A 21190-nucleotide genomic window follows, 5' to 3' on the forward strand; every position below is an offset into this window, starting at 1 on the left:
TCAGGTGGCCTTCCTCCAGGGAGAAAGGAAGGGGCAAGAGAATCTCAAGACAGACCTGGTGCGGCGGATCAAGATGTTAGAATATGCGCTGAAGCAGGAAAGGTGAGCCCAGCTGTCCCCCGTCCTGCCTTCAGGGATCAAGCCTTTGGGGGGGGTCAAGCGTTCTCTTCCCCATCACCCAGTCCTGCATGGTTCCAGGAGAGGGGGACAGAACAGGAAATAGTGGGTGGGATTCGGGGTAAAAACTGATAACAGTATTCATAATGGTGGTGGCCCGCTGCGTGCCAAACACCATATATTCATTGTCTCATTTATCCCTTCCAGTGGCCTAATGGGTACAGGTGAGGCTTCCGGAGGGTGAGGACTTCTTCAAGGACTCTGGAGCTGGGATAGCAACCCAGTTTGCCTGACTCCAAAGAGTGGGCTCTTCACAGTGCCATCCGTGATGCCTCCTCCGCCCGGGCTGCTTCCTAATCGGGCAGTTCAGCTTCAGAGGGAGGAGAGCTGATTAGAGAGGATCTGGGATCTGGGATTCCTGAGGTGGGGGCTGGCCCTGTCTACTCTTCCGCGTCTCTCACTGGCTAATCGCTTGATCTTTTAGGGCCAAATATCATAAATTGAAATTCGGGACAGACCTGAACCAGGGGGAGAAGAAACCAGAACTGTCGGAACAAGGTACCCACCCCCGATCCTCCCCTCTTGCTCCCTTCCAACAAAACCAAATGTGACAGAGGAAAGCTGAGATGGGCCACGTCTCTCTCACCGTGCTCCACAGAAAGCAGGCTCGGCCGGGGTCGGGAGAGCTTGGGTCTCACTCTCAGCGTCCCTCCCCCGTAGGCTGCTCTGCCAGGTCCTGTGCTGGGCGCTGGGGGAGTGGGGGCAGGGGGTGAAGAAGGCTGGGAGTCCTGCCTGCTGTCCCTGTGTGAGGTAGACAGACACACAAGGCCCGACAGTCTGTGCTCCTGGAAGGAGGCATCAGTTCATCGTCAGGGAAGTAGGGAAGGCACTCCAGGTAGAGGGAGGAGAGTACTGGAGCACGGAGACCTGAAAGAGTGGTGTGTTCATGGGGTCGGGGCCTTCGAGGCCAGGCTGACAGTGATCGTTGTTCTTCATGTCAGACTCCTCCGACCTGAGTGTGAGTTCCACCAGGGCAGGGGTTTTTGTCGACTGATGTAGTCCAGGCACCTAGCCGGGCACATAGTAGATGCCCGATAAATATTTGATGAATAAAACAAACAGATTGTCTCACTTAATCCTCACAACAGTCCCAAGAGGTAGGTGCTGAGATTATTAACTTCGTTTCTCAGAAGAGGAAACTGAGGCTCAGGTAAACTAACCTGCTCAAGGCCACACAGCCGGGAAGCGGCAGAGCCAGGCTGGGATGCGGTCGAGTCTGCCCGTTCGCTCAGAGCTGAGCCCATTTCCCGTGTGGGAAAATAACATAAGTAGAGTCTGAGGATAGTCTGGGAATGGTTGGGAAAGTGACCCAGAGACTAGAGAGGAGGAGCACAGGGGCAGAGGGAGGCTTCAGACTCTCTCAGGAAGGGGCTCCAAGGATGATGGAGGAGGTGATGGGTGCATGGTGGTGCCCTGACCAAGACAGCCCACCTCCCTTCTCTCCACCCTCCAGTCTCCAATGGCCCGGTGGAGTCGGTCACCCTGGAGAACAGCCCGCTGGTGTGGAAAGAGGGGCGGCAGCTTCTCCGACAGTGAGTGTGTGGAGGGCAGGGTGGAGGCTGGGGGGCGAGGACACATGTTTGGCTTGGGAGATAAGCCCGAAGACTCCGCAGTCCTTCCTGTCCCCCTGGGGACCCTGAGCTGTCAGGATCCCTGCTGGCCACAGCTGTCACCCCGTCGGGGAGAGCAAGGGAAGACTCCCTGCAGGAGGCACATGTGGAAAGCGACCCCAAGTGCCTCTGTGCCTTTTTTTCCCCTAGGGTAATGTTAAATTGTTTTTTATTAAAGAGATGTGTGTGTTTTAGAAAACTTGGGAAACATAGGGAAACAGAAAGAAAAGGATAAAAATCACTCATCATTCCACCACCCAAGGAATTTCATGCCCCTGTAAACATTTTGGCACATATGCTTTCTCTTCCGTGGATATGTATTTGTGCCTGGGTGTGTGTGTGTGTGTGTGTGTGTGTTTGTTTGATGAAAGCCGGGGCTCCCCCTTCGCAGTGCTTCATAATGCATCGCTTTTGCTAAGCGTTGTGAACATCTTCCCACTAAATTACTTACGTTGCACCATTTCAAGACCTGTATAGTAGTCTGTCACGTGGTAATCGTAACTTCCTATGGCCAGTCTCTTCTTGTGTATTTCGTCGAAGGTGTTTTTTTCAGTAGACAGTGTGACAAACACCAGGAAGTTATTTGTCCATATCCTTGATTTCCTTAAGCTGAATATCTGGGAGTGCAATTGCTAGCTTAAAGGGTGTGCAAACAGTGACAACAGAAAGATCATCACAGGCGACGCTTGCCAGGGACCTGTTATGAGCCTGACACCGCGCTAAACGCTTTGCACCCAAGGATTCCTCACATAAACCTCCGTGTAGTGTAACTGCTAGCATTCCCCTCGTTTTCACAGACGAAAAAACCAAGGGGCAGAGAGGGTATCTGTTTATGGAAGGTCACAGCTAATCAGCGGAGGGTCTGAGGTGTGATCTCGGGCAGCCTGTCCCCAGAGCCCAACTCCTTCCGCACCACACTTTCCTGCCCCTCCACTGGTAGGGAGGGGAAGCGTCAGACACACACAGGCACCTGAGGTGAGACAGCAGGCCAGACAGCAGGCTGAGGCAGGCGCTGTCTGATGTTCCCAAAGGGACAGGCTCAGGCTCAACAGAAGAGGCTCTGGAGGCGCCTCCTAAGGACCAGCCTGGGACTCTTTGTCTCCAGTCTTTTGAAGCCACAGATATTTTCAGCTTTTAGACCAGTCCCAGCTGGCTTCAGTTCTCGTAATTGCAGAAGTAATAAATGCTCATTCATAGAAGTGAGTACAGTAGATGCCAGAAGTTCCTATTAATATCCCCAATCTCGCTCTCCAGAGGTCACTGCTCTTAAGTTTAGTGTGTTTCTCTGTAGGCCTAGGGAGGGGCGTGATAATATGTGTGTTTGTGTGTGGTCTACACTTATATGCACACTCTTTTTCCCACAAACACGTGAATTGTAAGGAACGCCTGACTTACAGTCCTTGTTGCACTGCTCATCATGGCCTCTCTCCTTGGCACTCTGCTCTGTTTACCTTGTGCGTAGTGTCCCAGCAGTCATTTGCTCCCACAGTCCTCAGCAACGGATGTGTAGTTTGGCCCCTGCGTTTTGGTTCACCCATATGTGCAGTGTCTCTGCGAGCATCTGTGACAGCACAGTGCCCGTGTAGAAAGGCTTCCACTGGAAGTAGTCTCAAAGGGGAAATGGTAAGGTCAGGGGTATGCGTCTTTGAAATTTTGATGTATAGTCTGAAGTTGCTCCTCCAAAAAGCCTGGCCTAATTTGCATCGGCCCCCTGCAGCATATGAAGAAGCCACAAGGCGCCTGACCAGCCCTGGTTCTGCCTCCCCGCAGGTACCTGGAAGAGGTGGGCTACACCGACACCATCCTGGACATGCGGTCCAAGCGCGTGCGCTCTTTACTGGGCCGCTCGTTGGAGCTCAACGGGGCCATGGAGCCCAGCGAAGGGGGCCCCAGGGCCACGCCGGGCCCCGGGGGACTCAGCGGCGGCGAGTCGCTGCTGGTGAAACAGATCGAGGAGCAGATCAAGAGGTGAGCCCTTGGGTCTGGCGGGTGCATCCCTGTGTGCCTTCTGCGTCCTGAGGAAGTCCACCGCGCTCTGGGGGCCGCTTCCTTCCTGGAGTGTATTGTGGGCTCCCTGTCCCTTCCTTGTGCAGTGTCCAGGCTCTGTCTTGGGTTCCCCTCCCCTGGCGTTGCCTTGCTGCTGTTGTGCATCACAGCTCCCGCTGGCCCGGCCCCCCCGAGGCTCAGGCCTGTGTGCTCCCCAGGAAGCGCCGAGCCCCTGCTGAAGGCAGCACCCGGGCCACACGCCAGGACCGGGGGCTGAGGGGGGCACAGCGTGCGGTCTCCGACCCCAGGGAGCTCTCACTCGTTCATTCTCTCATCAGTAATTGTAATTTGTCAAAGTAAATAACTTAATGGGTGGTGACGTGAGGTGCTAGGTAAAAAGGCAGTGAGAAAGAGTGATGGGAGAAGTAGTACTGCTTCGGATGGGGTGACATTTGGGAAGAGAACTGCGTGGAGTGGAGGCTAAGCCACCCAAGCAGCTGGAATGAGAATGTTCTAGGCGGAGGGAACAGCAAATGTAAAGGTTCCGGGATGGGAAGGGCCTGGAACGTTCGGGAGCAGCCACAGAAGCTGGTGTGGCTGCAGTGGTGTGAGCACGTGGGGGCTGTGGTCTGCGGTGCGCTGAGATCTCAGGACTCAGATCAGAAGTAGCTTGGAGGCTGGTGTTGTGGGAAGCCGGTGGTTTCGAGCAGGGGTGTGACATCATCTGATATACTTGGTCTGCTTGGGGAAGGAGAGGCTGACAGAGGGTCGGGCTGGGAGCCGGGAGGCCGGGTAGGAGATTCCTGCAGACGTCCAGGTAAGAAATGATGGACATTAGTAGTGGAGGGGTGAGAAGGGGTCCGCTTCTCGGTGGGTTTTTAGGGTGAGCCGACACTATTTAAAGGACTGCCTGTGGGAGGAGAGGAAAAGAAATTAGGGGTGACTGAAGGGTGTGGTCTGAGAGCTGGGAGCAGCGCTGACCCAGATGGGGGAGACAAAGGGTGGGGGGGCTTCAAGGGGGCCGTTCAGGACGAGTGGAGTTTGAGGTGCCTGTTTGACCCCCAGCACGAGGGGTGGGGGCGCTTGACTCCTAAACGTACCTCCAGTTCACCAGCACACGGGCGGGTTTGGAAGCCACGGGACTCGGCGGTCACTGAGGCAGAGGGTGTCGATGGTGCCGAGAGGAGGTCTGAGGACCGAGCCCTGGGAGCGGTCCAGCAGAGGAGGCCAGGCCGAGGCAGCTAGTGAGCGGGAGGAGAGCCTGGGCGCAGCGTCCCGGCGGAGTGGCAGCCATCCACCCGGGCAGTTGACAAGAACTCTCTGGGGCATCAGTCCAGTGGCAGAAAAGGAGGCTGTTGGCATTTATCTGAACTTCAAATTCTATCCTCCTTTCTGCCCTAGAGTCAGGTTTGGAAAATAACCTCCTTCGCTAAAACTTGTCATCCTGATGGAGCTGTTAAACAGCGGGCCGGGGTGGACAGCGGAGCGCCGTCTGTCAGTGGGGAGGGTGCAGGCTGTGAGGGCCCGAGTGACCGTGGAGTGACCGGTTCCTCTTTCTTGCTGGGTCTGTCCCCGCCACTCACCTGCTCTGTGCTCGTGGTTGGAGCGGCTGTGGGAACGGGAGCTGCTGAGTCAGTGGTGCTTGGTTGTCTGGCTCTCCTTCTGACTCAGCATATGCCAGGGCCGAGCCGTCAGGGTTGGGGGCTAGTCTGGGACTCAGGGAGGATCAGAGCTCAGTGAGGGGTTGGGCCTGGTCTGTGGTCCCAATGAGGGTTCCAGCTGGGGTGTGTCAGGCAAAGGCTGGGCTTGAAGCCCTGCGTGTGATCAGAGTCAAGGTTCCTCTGGGGTCAGGGTGGGCTTGGCACTCCTGAGAGCCAGGTCCAGGCTCTGGCCCCCGAGCCTCGGCGCTCTCCCATCTGAGCTTTGTCGCCTGGCAGGACTAATGCCCCCTCTGCCCCCCTGTCGTGGGCAGGAATGCGGCCGGCAAAGACGGCAAAGAGCGCTTGGGTGGCTCAGTGCTGGAGCAGATTCCCTTCCTGCAGAGCTGCGAGGATGAGGACAGCGATGAGGACGATGAGCTGGACAGCGTGCAGCACAAGAAGCAGCGCGTGAAAGTGAGCACGGGAGCTCAAGGGGTGCCCCTCCCCCTTTCTGCAAGGGGGCCCTTGCTGTGTGTGCAGAGCAGAGCGCCTCTGTGAGTGCTCTGGGGCTGCCTCTGATGACTGGTCTGTGTCCTGATCATGTCCCTTCCCTGGGTCCCCATCTCCTGTCCCGCCGTGCCATTGCCTCAGGTACCTTGGGAGGCGCCTAGGTCTGTTCTGTCAGGGCCGGCCCCTTCTCCACCTGCACCCCTGTCATTCTCTCCATCCTCCTTCCTCGGGCTCAGATGTTCCCGAGAGGCCTTTCCTGAATCTCCAGGTTAGGCCAGCTCTGAGACGCCCTCTCTTCTGTGCCCTCCTTCTGGCCAGCCTGGCCACAGTCGGACTGAGAAATGTTTCGGTGTGACTGTGTCTGTCTCCTGCAGTAGAATGTGCGCTCCGCGAGGCAGGGACTGTGCGAGTCTTTTACTGTTCCCTCCCCAGCACCCTGAGGGAATGTGGCCGGGCCCAGGGCTCAGCCTGGAGCCAGGTCGGGGGACTCCAGGGGGGACTTCATAGGATGTGAGTGTCTAGTCTGCTGTTGGTGGCAGGACCGAGGCCCAGCGACACTGCCTGCATGGTAGAGTCCACATCTCAGCTTGGCCTGGAGATACAGCTCCCACCGCATCCCCCACTCCTTAACTGCCAGAGCCCCATGTTCCCGCCATCCTGATGGCGCTGTCCTTACACGGGGCCGGCTCTCATCTGTCCAGTAGACATCCACGTGGGCCTCCATGGGACAAGCTCTGTGCTGGCCGTGAGAACATGGAGACGCCGAGGTCCGGTCCTGGCGTGGAGGAGCGTAGGGCCAGTGCGGGCTGCTAGGTAGTCACAGGCAGAGGGACGTGCCACAGTGGATGCAGGGACACATGCCCAGGAAGGGGAGCCTGTGGGAGACGGCCTCAGGGGCTTTCCTTGACCCGGCCTTCCCACCCGAACTCTAGCTCCCTCCTCAGACTCACCTCAGACACCCCCCTCCTCCAGGAAGCCTTGTCTGACTCGCCCTTGCTCCCCTCCCCCCCACAGGGTCAGGAGGCTCCTGTGGGCTCCCCCGTCCTGACCGGGACCATTCTGGGTCCTCCCTGTCTGGTGTCAGGTCTGTTCTGGCCTCAGCTCTATGTCCAGTGTCCCCGGCGTGGCTCAGCGCAGGGTCCCGCGCAGGTCAGGCACTCAGTGAACGCACTGAGGGGAATGGAATGCACAGAGCCGGCACACTGGCACTCGGGTTGCAGGAAAAGCAGGGTGTCACTGAGTCCGGGGTCTCTAAGCTTCTCCCCTGGTCCAGAACGCCTGGTCCCTCCTGCCCCCTGTTGGGATTTTCACTCCTTTTGTAGGTCTCGCCTCAGCCTCCTCTGGGAAACCTTCCCACTCCTCTCCGCTCCTCCCATCAGAAATGATCGCATATTCCCTTTAGCCTTTGCGTCAGTCACCGCATCTGTCCCACATGCCCTGTCAGGTGGCTCATTACGTAGGGGTCCCATGCTTCCCCAAGCCCTCTGTCTCCACACAGCAGACCTTCAGTGACCAGACCCTGATTCGGAAGACCTGCCCGTGACTCCCAGAGTGGCCGTGGCCTGGCTCTGTAACTGTGGGCACGTGATTCTCTTTGTCTTGGCTTCAGTCTCAGGGACTAATAGTCCCTGTCGGGCTTCCCTGGTGGCGCAGTGGTTGAGAGTCCGCCTGCCGATGCAGGGGACGCGGGTTCGTGCCCCGGTCCGGGAAGATCCCACGTGCCGCGGAGCGGCTGCGCCCGTGAGCCATGGCCGCTGAGCCTGCGTGTCCAGAGCCTGTGCTCTGCAACGGGAGAGGCCACAACAGTGAGCGGCCCGCGTACCGCAAAAAAAAAAATTAGTACCTGTCTCTGGGTTGTTGAGGGATTAGTTAAAATGAGTTCATGCGTACAAAGCCCTTGGCTGCACGGTGGCTGCCAGGCCAGGTGCTCGGCGGCAGCAGTATTAGCAGTGCTTGGCAGGGGCCTGGCACTAACAGTCCCAGGCAGTGATGGCAGGATGTAACTGCATAGGGCCCTTCTGGTGGACTGACCCCTGCCATCATCTCTCTGGGCAGGCTGTCTGAACCTTGACCCTGGGTCTTCTCCCAGGATGGAAGAGGAAGGCACTCACGTCCCATCCCCCTCCTCCCACACAGGCCAGAGGCCGGCCCTCCACGATGCCTGAGCCTGAGCATAGCCGCTCCAAATTCCTACCCTCCAGACCCAGCTCAGGAGGCCGAGCCTCTGGGGGGAGGGGCACCAGCCTTGCCCTCGAGGAATTCATAGTCTGACTGAGGCTGGGCCCAGGCAGGGAACACTTAGGAGGGAGAAGCCTTCCTGGAAGAGGTGGTATTTGGAACCAGTGGTCTCCGAAGCACTTAAACCAGAACTCGGATTCAAAAGTGTATTTGAAAATTCTGAAACTCCCTTAAGCCATTTAAGTGCAGCCTTTGAAGTGCCAAGTACACAGCTCCCGGAAGGCACTTTACGTAAAACACAGTGATGCTTACGCCACAAGAGGGTAAAGAGTCATACGCAAGATGTCACTTCGTGAGGCTGCATCTCAGAGGCGTCCGTGTGGGGAGACACAGGTGTGATGCTGCTTCTAAATCCACACGCCTGGGGTTTGGTCCAAGCCTGTGAACTGAGGAGAACAGGATGATTTGGTTCTTGCTCCGGGTTAAGACCGATTGTGGGAAATAGCAGACTCAGTGTTCACTCGCCCAGCGTTCTGTTTCTCAAAATGGAGGAATTGGGGTGTTTTCTCTCATTCTAAAAGTAGCTCCTGCTTGTTATGTAAGAAAACAAAAATTCAGCCAGTGTAGAAAACTATAAGGAAGACTTGGAGAACCTCAGGTCACCTCACACCCCAGAGCCGTCTTAGTGTATAAGGAATGGCTCGGAGCTGGTGACCTGGGCAAGGGGCTTCACTCTGCTCAGTCTCAGTGTTCCGTACCTGTAATATGGGGATAATAATTACAATAGTAATTATTCATGGGGCTGTGAAATCACATATGTGAAGCTGATTCAGTGCACTGAATAACCCAGAGAGGCTGGCCCGGTAAGTGTTCATTATTACTACTATTGTACCCGTGGATCTGTTCTCACTTTGATTGAGCGCCTCCTTCCACTCACACCCATAGAAACACATATATCTTCCCTCACCCCCGAAACAGGCTGTCATATTATCCGACGTTTTTTCATGAGAAGTACTGTGCTGGGGCGCGGGGCATGGGGGAGTAGGAACAGCCTGAGTGAAGGCCAGGAGGGGGGCCCTGTGCGGGGATCACTGCTGGAGGCAGCAGGAGCGGAAGGGGTCTCCAGAGCCAGGCTGGGGGAGCAGCTCCTCCAATGAGGAACAGCCCTGGATGCTCCCAGCAGGGGGAGCACAGCGTCAAAGTGTGGGGCTGGGGCGGATCCTGCGGGCCGAGGCCAGGAGCCGTGGTTTCTCTGTTCCTGGAGACTGGGTGGGCTTGGGCCCATGCAGGAGCCCCTGACCCCTGGTTGTCTCCATGTCCCAGCTGCCAGCCAAGGCCCTGGTTCCTGAAATGGAGGACGAAGACGAGGAGGACGACTCAGAGGATGCCATCAACGAATTTGATTTCCTGGGCTCAGGAGAGGACGGAGAGGGCTCTCCAGACCCCCGGCGATGCGCCGGAGAGGGGACCCACCACGAACTGCGTGAGTTGGAGGTTTTCTCGCCCACCTTCCTCACTGCGGGCACACACAGCCGCCTGCAGCTGCTTCCTGCCCCAGGGTCTCCACCGGACGGATACATTTCCTGAGAGGAGGGTGGCCAAGGAGAGCGGGAGGCCTGCACCACGATGGCCAGGCCTTCACTCCTTCCCTGGAAAACCCCTGTGGGGACACAGGCAGGCCCGGCTCTTCCTGCAGCAGGGCCTCCAGCCCTCCACTCGAGCAGCCAGTTGTTGGCGGACCTCGGAGGGGGCGGGGTGGACAGGATGCAGACCCAGAGTGGAGAAGGCAGACGGGGCAGTGCAGCTGCTGCTTCCTGTCCTGTGACTCCAGGCTGCGCGGCCCTCGGGGGTCATGTAGGATGGCCGGGGACTGAGGCCCCAGCAAGGGCAGCCCATTGAGGGTCCCATCTCAGTCTGTCTCCTCTGCCTGTCCGCCATCCCCACCCGGAGCCCAGGGCTTCCCGGCCTCCCCACAGCTGCAGGAGAGCTCTCGGTGGTGGGGAAGGCATCGCCTGCATGTGGCTGAGTGAACCAGTCAGTAACTCCTGCCCTGTGCCTTGTCCCTGCAGAAACCCGGCGGGTCAAACTCCAGGGAATTTTGGCCGACCTTCGGGATGTGGATGGGCTGCCACCCAAAGTGACGGGCCCTCCTCCCGGCACACCCCAGCCCCGGCCCCACGAAGGTAAGAGGCCCCTCCACCCTGGCCTAGTCCTGAGGGCCCACGGCAGAGGGAGGCTGCAGAGCTAAGCCCAGGGCTTCTGTGTCCTCAGGGTCGAGGCCCAGCCTCTAGTCTGCAGCCTCCCTGTCCCAAAAGTTCGTCTGTCTGTCTCTGTCTCCCTCTCTTTTTGTCTGTCCTGCCTTGTCTGTCTGTCTCTTCCTGTCTCTTTCTTTCCAGCTGTGATTCTTGATCTTGTCCTCTCCCTGTCTCTCTTTCTCACTCCTTATCTCTCTCTTTGCCTCTCTCTGTCTTTCTCTCTTTCTCCTTGCCCCTCTCTGCGCCCTCCCTCCCCTCCCCCTACCAGGTTCCTTTGGCTTCTCCTCAGACGTTTTCATCATGGACACTATCGGGGGCGGGGAGGTGAGCCTGGGGGACTTGGCAGATCTCACCGTCACCAACGACAACGACCTCAGCTGTGATGTAAGTTCTCAGGGTGCCCACCCCCCACAGGCCCCCACAGGGCATCGGTCGGCGCAGTGCCGGGACTGGCTGAGCTCTGACCGTGTGCCCGACCTGTACCCAGCCCCTCACACACGAGGACGATGTGAGCTCATTCGCCAGCTCCCTGTTTCACAGAGGTGCCGACACAGACAGGCGGTGGGACTTGACTGGGGTCACCGAGGTTTCTGGCCTAAAAGGCTCTGGCGCCTATGTTTCAGTCATGCTGCCAGGCTCCTTCTCCCGGCGCTGCTCCCTCGCACCCTGGGCTTCCGTGCACCTCAAGTCCAGGAGCCACCGCAGACAGGAGGCAAGGGTGAAGGGGGTGCTGAGTCAAAATACAGCATTAGAGGAAGGGGGCTTTGGGCTGGCGGCAATTCGGGGAAGAAAGTCTGCGCAGGGGGTGAGAATTGAGCTGACTTTGGAAGGGAAGGTGACTTTAAGCCACAAAACAAAAAATCAGGCCGATCTGGTATGTTGGGCTGGAATGAAGGGAGACCTTAGGGCCAGTGTCCTGAGATGTGTGGCCGGGCCTCTGGTTGTCTGGGCATCTCTGAAACGGGCGTGTGTGAGCAAGTTCCTGTAGCAGGACATTTACCACAGCTTCTAGCAAGATTTCAAGTGATCCCAGCAAGGATAGGACACTGCTGTGGGGTGTTGGGAAGCGAGACTGGAGCGGAGGGTTTGAGCAGGGAGCACGCTGCAGGGCTCCTCTGCTCTCCCCGAGGTGAGACCCATCCCCACGGGGCAGCGTGCATGGGAGGGGGTAGACCCTCCGGCCTAAACCTCTGTGGCAGAAGTGGTGACCTTGGGGGACAGAGCCCAGATGAAGGGGTTCAGCGGGGGTACACCTCATCTTGGGGCAGGGCACTGAGGCTTGACTGACAATCTGCTCGGCTCCTTTCCCGAGTGGCCCTCCCCAGGTGCCCCACCTGGAGAGCGACACCATCGTCCGCCAGGACCTGTGGGGTGTCTCTGGGACTCTCCCTCAGAGGCCTATTGATTCGGCTTCCCAGTCTCTCCCCACTGTGTGCTTGTCCCCATCTCCACTCCGCAGTGTCTGGTCTGCCTCACTCTCCCTGGGAGACTTCCCTCAGGACCTCTTCACCTCTCTCTCTACAGGCACTCTTGTCTTCCCGAGTCGAGCCCCTCCACGGGGCGGCCGGAAGAAGCTGTGTCATTTCCTTGCTCTAAACCCTTCTGTGGCTCCCCTGTTGCTTGGGATGAGCTGCACATTCGGAGCGTGGGCCACTATTGTGGCTCTGGCCACCCCTCCTGGCCTCATCTCCTGCCGCTCTCTCCCTTGCTTTCTGCATCCCAGCCCTCCTCTCAGGCTCAGGATCCGCCCTTGCTGCCTCTGCCTCAGGGACTTTGCACATGCAGTTTCCATCCTCTCTCCCCTCCCCTTATCTGGCTACGTCCTGATGGCTTGTCAGTTCCTCAGGAAAGCCTTACTGACCCCCGTCAGGAGGACAGGCTGCCCCACACCTCCTCTCAGTGCATTTGTAATTCGTGGCACTGCTCGCAGTTCATAATCCTCCGCGCTGTGGAGACGATCTGATTGTCTCCCCCAGGCTCCCTCTGCATGGTGAGATTCCCCAGGGTTTGGGCTCCCCTTTGCCTCCCCAGAAGCCAGCCCAGGCCCTGCACACTGCAGGCACTTGCTGAGTGAGTGAGGGGACACTGCGGGCAAGGAGGAAGTGGGAGAGGGCTGGGCTGGAGGCCAGTCTGTGAGGTGCCCCGTGTGGGGCTGAGAGTTGGTGTCTGCGGGACAGCTGAGATGGACGAGCAGACACTGAGGCAGCTCCCCCACCTCAGCTGTCTGACAGCAAGGATGCCTTTAAGAAGACCTGGAACCCCAAATTCACCCTCCGCTCCCACTACGACGGCATCCGCTCCCTGGCTTTCCATCACAGCCAGTCGGCTTTGCTCACTGCTTCCGAGGACGGCACGCTCAAGCTCTGGAACCTGCAGAAGGCGGTCACGGCCAAGAAGTGAGAGCAGCAGCCCCAGGGTGGGGGGGTGGGGAGGGCACCTGGGCGCAGGGGACAGGGTGATGAGGGGCTCCCAGCGACATCCAGCTCCTCTGTCTCCTCCCAGGAATGCTGCGCTAGACGTGGAACCTATCCATGCCTTCCGGGCTCACAGGTAGGGAAGTGCCCCCAAAGGCAGCCTGCCCCTTGGCCCACTCACTGCCATCCTGGGGGCTGAGGCAGGGTGGCAGGAGGGCTCAGAGTCCCTGTGACCCTCTGCACACACCCCACCTCGTTCCTGGCGCTCTGCAGACTTTCAGTGCCCCCGTAGCTGGTTCTCAGCACAGCCTTCGGAGGAGGAAACAGACACGGGGAGTGGGACAGGCACCTTGCCTGGATGGCACCACCAGAGGTCCAGATGCTGGATTCCTTTTTGCCAGCCTTGAAAAATGCTAGTGGAGGACTTCAGGGTCCCGTTGGGGAGGGGGAGCCTGGAGTTTTTCATCTCCCCGCTTCACCCAACTTGGTATCCTCCAGGGGCCCCGTGTTGGCAGTAGCCATGGGCAGCCACAGTGAATACTGTTACAGCGGTGGGGCAGATGCCCGCATCCATAGCTGGAAGATTCCAGACCTCAACATGGACCCGTACGACGGTTACGGTGAGGACAGCTCCCTCCCCTGCCTTCCTTTCCCCCACCCACCTGCCACCGGGGCCTCTTGGTTCCCGCAGCCCCCAGGCTTCACACTGGGTACTAGGGGTCGGCATTGCCAAGGGCTCCCGGTCTGGTGAAGCACGGGCCAGGGCGATTCAGCACGTGCCCGAGGGTGGGACAAGAAGAGGCAGCAGCGGGGGCGGTGGGGGAGCGTTTCGCAGAGGAGCTGATTGGGGTTGAGCTTTGGGGCCGGGGACCAGCCCGGGCAAAGGCGTGGTGGGCCTTGGCAGCTCTCTGCGCTCAGCTCTGCCCACGTCTGCATGGTCAAGCGGAGGGAGCCAGCGAGGAGCAGGTAGAGCAGGTGAGACGGAGACTAGCTGGGCCAGGCTGTAGGGAGTTTGGCTGTATCCTTGGGCCACCTTTAAGATTAAGTGGAGAAGTGACCAGACTGTCAACATCTGTTCTGTGTCCCTGCCCTCTGACGCCTCTTCTGATAACCCTTTTGATCGCATACGTGGCTCCGTACAACAGGCTGTCATGGCAGAGTTTAGAGACACAACAGGCTGTGTCTCCTCTCAGAGAATGTATACTGTTTTCTGAAGAATGGTCTCACCCTTTCAGAGGTCAAGGGTCAGTCCCAGGCAGTATCTGCTCTAGGCTAAGCAAGTTGTCACACGTCGGCGGTCAGCAGGACCCAGCCAGAGCACCCTGTGTGGACTCGAGTGACCAGGGAGGCAATGGTGGGAACGACCAGAGGGCTTTGGAGAGACCGGACAAGGCTGTGCTCTTGGGCAGAAAACACCGCAGGGACCGAGGGTGGGGCTGACCCACAGCGGCCAGGCTGCAAAGGGTCCCAGGGCCACAGAGCCACCCTTGTCCCTCGTCCCCTTAACTAAGTCCTAAAAGGTATCTTGAGCAGCGGCTTTGTGCCAGGCACTATCGCGGGCCTGTGGGGACGGCAGGGAACAAGGAAATCCCCACCTTCTGGAGTTTCCACTCTGCGGCGCCTTCAGGGCCCTGAAAGCTTCACAGAACAGCTAGCGGTCAGAGCAGGCATGAGGATTTGGAGACGAAGCCGGACGAAAGGGCAGCTCGAGCTCAGTGCCTGCGTCTCGGCAGAACTGGTGCTCCAGGGCTGTCGTGGCTGGGGCCAAGGCCGGTGGCCCTGACGCAGCCCTTCTCTCCCTCCGGCGGGTCCAGACCCGAGCGTGTTGAGCCACGTCTTGGAGGGCCACAGGGATGCAGTGTGGGGCCTGGCCTTCAGTCCCACCTCCCAGCGCCTGGCCTCCTGCTCTGCCGACGGCACCGTCCGCATCTGGGACCCCAGCAGCAGCAGCCCAACCTGCCTCTGTACCTTCCCCACAGCGAGCGGTGAGTGGGGGGGACATGGGGGCGTGTGGGACCCTGACAGGTGGCACAGGAGCCGTACAGAGCCGGAGGCCCCCAGAGGAGGGGCGCCTCCTGCGCCCCCCGCGCCCAGGGAAGAGCGGGGCCGTTAGGCAGCCTTCTGTCCCCCTCCGCCTTCAGATCACGGGGCCCCCACCTCAGTGGCCTTCACCAGCACCGAGCCTGCCCACATTGTGGCCTCCTTCCGCTCTGGCGACACCGTCCTGTATGACCTGGAGGCTGGCAGTGCCCTCCTCACACTGGACTCCCGGGGGAACAGCGGTAAGGGAGGCTCCAGGAATGCCTCCAGGGCCCCAGTTTCTCCTGTGGCTTTGGTGACCTGCTGCCCAGTCAGTGGAAAGTGGCTGCCCTGCCCCCTTGGGGGTTCTGGGAGGGACGGAGATCAGGTCCCGGTCACTGCCATTATGGAGGGCACAGTGTGCTCAGGAGGGCTGACTGGAGAGACATCACGAGGGACTCGCCCATGGGCCACTTGGTGGAGCAGAAGGACCGTCTTCGTGTTTGTCATCCCTCCTGCTCGCCCCGAGGCCATGCAGTGTCCATTGCACGGATGAAGCACGGGGCCCAGGAGGGAGCGGCCGGAGTGCCCGGCCCTGCTCGTTGTCTAAGCAGAGGATGGGCATGGGATGGTGGTTCTTCTCTTGTCTTTGTCCCGGTCTCCCTGACTGCCTCCCACCCTTGACCTCTTCCCCTCTCCCTCGTTTTTCCTGTCAGGCCCAGCCCAGATCAACCAGGTGGTGAGTCATCCAAGCCAGCCCCTCACCATCACCGCTCATGACGACAGAGGCATCCGCTTCCTGGACAACCGGACAGGTGAGGCCCAACCTTCCTGGCCCCCCTTCACGTGTGCTCAGGGGGAGCAGGGGTCGACCAGGCTCAGATGGCAGACCTCCTGGTGTCCACGTTGAAGGCTCAGTGTCCCTTCTAGCCCCTTCACCTTCCCAGGCAAGGCGCAGAGTGGAAAGTAACCTGCTGCCCACCCTCTCTCCCTTCAGGGAGATCCGTGCACTCCATGGTTGCCCACCTGGATGCAGTCACCTGCCTAGCCGTGGACCCCAATGGCGTATTCCTGATGTCAGGAAGTAAGTCGGGAGCCTCCTGGCTCCTAAGGAGTGAGGGCGTGTGCCTTTTCTGGCAGGCTGGGGAGAGGAAGAGGAAGAGACCCAGGCTCTGGTCCCGAGGGAGTACTCCGGGGGCTCCTTGAGGGTGGGGAGCTGGTGGGAGTGCTGTCTGAGCAGGGGCCTGGAGCCCCTCTGTGGCTGGAATGACAGTGGTCACAAGGGTGGGGACAGCAAAGCACAGCGCACCGGAGCCCACCGTAGGCCCTCTCCCGCATCATCTCACTGGATTTGAACGAGGTCGGTACTGTTACTCCCACTCCACGGATGTGGTGACTGGGGCTAGAGAAGTCATTTCACTTGGTCACAGCCCACAGGGCTGCAGGAATTGAAGTTCAGGTTTATCTGACTCTCGGTCCCCACGAGAAATTTTAGCATTTGGTGCACCTGCTGTCTGTGGATAAAGGCACTGAGCCCCAGTGAGTGGAGCTGCAGCTCAACAGGATGGGCTGGGACTTGGGCGGATGGAGAAGGGGCTGAAGCTCCCCAGGGGGTGAAGGGTGTGCGCTGGCGGTTACGGAGGCCTGACCAGACCGAGCCTGCCCCGGGGTGTCAGCGAGCGAGCGCACACACAGGCGTGAGCAGTGGCAGTGGAGGGCGGGGGTGGCCCAGGACGGTGCTACAGCTGTCTCCAGGGAGGACGCCGGTTGAGGGAACAGTCAGTGAGATCAGGCCCAGGCAAAAATTCAGTACAGGGCCCAGGTCCCCCCACCGCAGTCCACCAGATCCCAGTAATGCCTAAGTCCGGCGGTCTCCCCGCAGTGGCTCATGGCCCCAAGGCCTGGCGCAGTCTACTCCCCCCACCCCCCGCCTGCCTGCTCAGGCTGTCAGTCTTCAGGACCTGCCCCTGGCTGTCCCCGCTGCCTGGAAGGTTCTTCCCCCTGCCCTACCCCCTGGGCCACAAGGTCCTCAGACTGACTGACTTGTGCTCACAGCACTTGTGACCATCTGGCCTCGTTTATCCTGTTCTCTTGTTTACTGTCTCTCACACACTGGGACGCAGCACCACGGGGGCAGGGAGATTTGCCTGTTTTGTTCACCACGCCCCCGAGTGCAGGACACAGTAGGTGCTCAGTGAACACTCGGTGCCTAGATGGCTGGATGATAGGCTGGTCAGAAGGGCAGTCCTTCACACTGGGCATCTGGAGGCAACTGGGCAGAGGAGCGAGCCCCACCCAACTCCCAGGCCTTCGGATGAGGCCAGGTTCGGGGAGCAGGTCTGGGCAAGGAGGCAGGGGGACCCGGAGCTGCTGGGTGATGGCCACGACTGTTCCCACATCTGCACAGGCCACGACTGCTCCCTGCGTCTGTGGAGCCTGGACAATAAGACATGCGTTCAGGAGATCACGGCCCACCGCAAGAAGCACGAGGAGGCCATCCATGCTGTCGCCTGCCACCCCAGCAAGGCCCTAATCGCCAGCGCGGGCGCCGACGCCCTGGCCAAGGTCTTCGTATGATGCCCACCTGGCCCCGCCCAGGCCGCCACGCTGGCTGGGGAGCGGGGCTGGGCAGGTGGGACTGAGGTGAGGGGCCAGATGGGAGGGAGGCTTGGCTTGGGAGGGCAGAAGCCCCCTGCATCCTCACTCCCGATGGGGCCCTCACAAACACCCCTTCGCCTGGCATTTCCAGAGGGTGCCAAGACCCGAAATCCTAGTCGGGATGCCCTCTGAGAATTGCCAAGGTAGCCCCTGGGCATTCAGAGGAGGGGCTGGGGCCTAGAGGGGCTGGAGCTGCCTGGCCTCTTGCACCCTGGAGGTCGTGGTCCAGTCTCCCCTCCCTTCTGCCCCCCATAGGTGACTCCAGCCTTGGTCTGGAGGCCCCAAGGCCTGGCTTCTTCCTGCCTGCCTTGGAGCCTGGTGGTGCTAACTGGCCCTTTCCCCAGGAGGCCCTCCCCTCGGCCCGTCCTTCCCCAGGGCATCCCGCTGGGGCGTGGCGTCCTTCAGGAATCGCCCTCCAGGATGGTCTCTGGGAATTTTCTCTTCACCCTGACACCCACTCCAGGTCTCTGAGCTGCCTTCTCAGGGGCTGTACAGCCAGGGCTGGGTGTCCTTAGGGATTAGCTTTTCCAAGACGCCAGAAGGTGCCAGGTTCTCTCTTCGAACCCCTGACCCCTCCTTTCCACCTCCCTGGACCCGGGTGGGAGCTGTGCCAGGAGGAGCCCCCGATGCCCCTGCTCTGGGTCTGCCGGGGCCCTGGAGCCAGCTGTAGGCTGGGCTGTCCTCCGTGGAGGTGCGGGCCTGGCCCGCCCCAGAGCGCGCCCAGTAAACCCTCTCCCCTCCAGTTCCCTCAGCACAGCTCTCCAGACACTACCCAACGCTGCCAGGGCCAGTAACTGCCTGGGGAGCTGGTGATGCCCTCGGGGGAGGTGCCCGCCCCTACCTCCCCCCAACACTCCTCCAAGGGCAGCCCCCCAAACCCCCGTGGGGGAGGTGGCCTTCTCTTGCCCCTCTGTGGCGCATGGAGGGTGGAGTGGGGTCCCTCGGGTCCCCCGTAACTCCCTGTATATCTGTATAAATAAATGGGATTTTAATGGAGCCCCACCCCCACCCATGTTGTTATCACTGTGTGATAGTCTGTCCGTCTCCTTTCCTGACCCTCCATTCTCTTCCTCTATTTATTTCACACTCGTTTTTGGGTTCCACCCTGTGCCCTCAGGCCCCCTTCCAGGTTCCTGTTTATAAGCCCCATTCCCTCTGCCCTGGACTTGCCTGTGAACCTTGTCTCAATAAACCCTTTGGAGTAAGATGGGCGGCGGTGCTGACTACTGAGGGGACCGGGGACTCGCGGGGAGGAGTAACTGGCTCTGCCAGGGGTGGGTGGAGCTTGGCGAGGGGATGTGATGGGTTGGGGTTTCGTGGTAGGGCGGGGGTGCAGAGAGGGGCCCAGATCTTGGGTGGGGTGTGGGTGGTGGGACGGAAGTGGGGGCAAGGACCGAATCTCCCTGTGCCCCTCCTTTCTGTCCCTAAGCGCTCCCTCCCCAGGGGCTACAGCAGAGCCCTGACTAGCAGAGGAAACAATGTGAGGGTTCAGCTCCTCATTCCCCCCGCCCCCTGTGTGATGGTTGGTAGTGAGGCCAAAGTGCTAATCCAGAGTACTGAACGCCCCCCTTCTCTCCCTGCCCCACGCCTGGGCCTACATGGAGTGGGAAGGAAGGGAGACCCTGGGGCGTGCCATTCCCTTCTCCCTTCTCTGCGGTGGCTGAATCACAGCAGTCGGCTGTGCCCTCAGAGCTCTTCACGTGCCATTTCACTAGGTCCCCACAACCTCAAAAAGGGGAGCGGAGCATCATGCACACGTTACAAAGGACGAGAGATGGAGGCGGGGGCTCGAGGAGCTTGCTCAAGGCCCAGCAGGATACGAATCAGAATTTGTATCCAGTCCCTTGTGACTCCCTCTGCTTGCTATGAGGCCTCTTTGCCTACCAGCCAGGGGTCCTTGGGCAAGTCCTGGCACCTCCCTGGGCCTCAGCCTCCCCTGTAAAGTGAGCCTTTCAGTAATGCCCACCTCCTGGCTTATCAAGGGCTGCATCCCAGTGCCCAGAACAGGGTCTGGCTCCTGTCAGGGCCCCATGAACACTTGAGGAAGGAGGAAGGCCTGAGAAGCGCACACTCCTGTTAGGGTTTCACCATGGTGGTCGTCTGCTGGTCTGGACAAAGGGCACAGGTGGGCAGATGGCCATCAGGTGAGGCTCAGGAGCCCAGCTATGGGTACCGTGTGGCCTCATTGCCCCCTCATCCCTCTGGGCTCTGTGCAGCTTCCCCAGGTGGTGGTTTAGGGTTTCGCTCCAGCCTCAGACTTCCTTCCCCAGCCCCAGCCAGCCCCCGGATGTGGTGACAGATTCGCTACTGTGCCGACTTCAGCTACCCCAACAGCTCTTTACCAGGAATGTGGGCTCATCATGAGTTCCTCATCCCCCTACCCAGCCCTGCTGGTCGGGAGTCTAGGCGGCAGTGGCCCATCTCTATTGGGATGCCTCTGGGGCTCAGCCAGGCCTTGGCCCCTCAGTGAAGCCAGTGGGTGGTAGCTACTCGCTTGGCAATCTTGGACAAGTCGTTTTGCCTCTCTGAAGGTTCAGCTTCCTGTATGTAAACTAAATGGTAGCCACTCATTATTAGCTAGGGAGGAGAAATCAAGTCGGAATTGGTCCTGGAAGAGGTGTTTTATGACAGGCCTGGCACATATTGGGGCCTCAATCCATACTTGCTGAAAGACTAAATGAACAAACCCACCCACAAACACCTGAGTGCCTGAGATGCCCACCCCTTTATCTCAGCGCATTATAGCCACAGTCACCATTACTGAGCTTCTGCTGTGTTGTAGGCACCCTTAAACCATCTAATTAATCTCCACAAAGACCCTCTGGGGTCAGTCCTATTATTGTCCCATCTAAAAGAGAAACAGGCTCAGAGGGGGGAGGTCACCAACCTAAAGTCACACAGAGACAGACATGTGCACACTTCCCCAGGAGAACTATGTGCTCTCCATCTATGAAGTGGTGTGGATGTGTGGTCCTCCCTGGTCGCTATGGTCTTTCCAGGCACCCCCAGGCTTTTCTTTGGCTCTTCACCCTCCTAAACACTGGGGTGGAGTGGGGAGCTGATGGAAGGAAACTACACCCCTTCTCCACCTGCCCTGTGCCTGACTCTCCGCGCGCGGGTAACCCAGCCCTGGCCCCTGCAGTTTGCTCCTGGCACTTTGGCCAAGGTCGCTGGAGACAGACCTGAGGCAAGGACCTCTGCCCATCTGGAGGTCTCTCGGTCTTCCCACCTGTGTAATGGGCTCGGGAGTGGGGGAAGGGGGCGGGCATGGTGACGCCCTGGGAAGAGGCAGGCCCGGCCCGGAGAGCGGGCCAGACCTGACACCGCCTCCCACCCTTTCCCCAGCGGTGGGCGCCGGATGCAGGCCAGGCGAGACGGCCCCCTTCCTTAAAGGGCCAGACGCCGCCTCAGCCCCGGCCTCGCGACCTGTGGTGGGGGTGAGGGTGGCTTGCCCCTCCCTCTCCAGCTCAGGGAAAAGTCAGTTTTCCAGACTTGGGTGTGAGGTGGGAAGGAATCAGTCTCGCCTCCCTTCCCCGCATCTCCCACCCCAGGTCCCCAGACCCGGGAGCGGGAGGTGCCGCCCCAACTCGGAGACGCTAAGCCCGCCCTCCTCTTCCGCCCGCAGGCCCTCGTCAGGCTCCGCCCTCTCGACGTCACCGAGGCCGGCACCGATTGGCCGACTGAACTGTCACTCCGGACACTTCCTCCTGGGCCGCAACCGCCGAATTAAACTTTGGAGTGGG

General features: G+C 59.6%; 1 protein-coding gene across 4 annotated transcripts; it reads left to right on the forward strand.

Annotated features, from left to right (window-relative positions):
• Positions 1–21190, forward strand: STRN4 (striatin 4). 4 transcript variants are annotated; one of them, XM_024768145.1, is made up of 18 exons: positions 1–102; positions 325–341; positions 602–675; positions 1631–1709; positions 3558–3755; positions 5746–5887; positions 9425–9584; positions 10171–10284; positions 10625–10740; positions 12577–12752; positions 12859–12906; positions 13269–13390; positions 14585–14755; positions 14912–15052; positions 15506–15604; positions 15787–15873; positions 17197–17432; positions 17703–18459. In XM_024768145.1, exons 5-17 carry the CDS (start codon positions 3598–3600, stop codon positions 17364–17366), a joined length of 1704 nt encoding a protein of 567 aa, XP_024623913.1. In that variant the 5' UTR covers positions 1–102; positions 325–341; positions 602–675; positions 1631–1709; positions 3558–3597; the 3' UTR covers positions 17367–17432; positions 17703–18459. The 4 variants fall into 4 exon arrangements, with proteins under 4 accessions (XP_024623913.1, XP_024623911.1, XP_024623910.1 ...); XM_024768143.1 differs by lacking the exons at positions 325–341; positions 17703–18459 and adding an exon at positions 21073–21190; XM_024768142.1 differs by lacking the exon at positions 325–341.

The sequence above is a fragment of the Neophocaena asiaeorientalis genome, unplaced genomic scaffold, assembly GCF_003031525.2.
Source record: "Neophocaena asiaeorientalis asiaeorientalis breed wild unplaced genomic scaffold, Neophocaena_asiaeorientalis_V1.1 scaffold629, whole genome shotgun sequence".
NCBI lineage: Eukaryota > Metazoa > Chordata > Mammalia > Artiodactyla > Phocoenidae > Neophocaena > Neophocaena asiaeorientalis.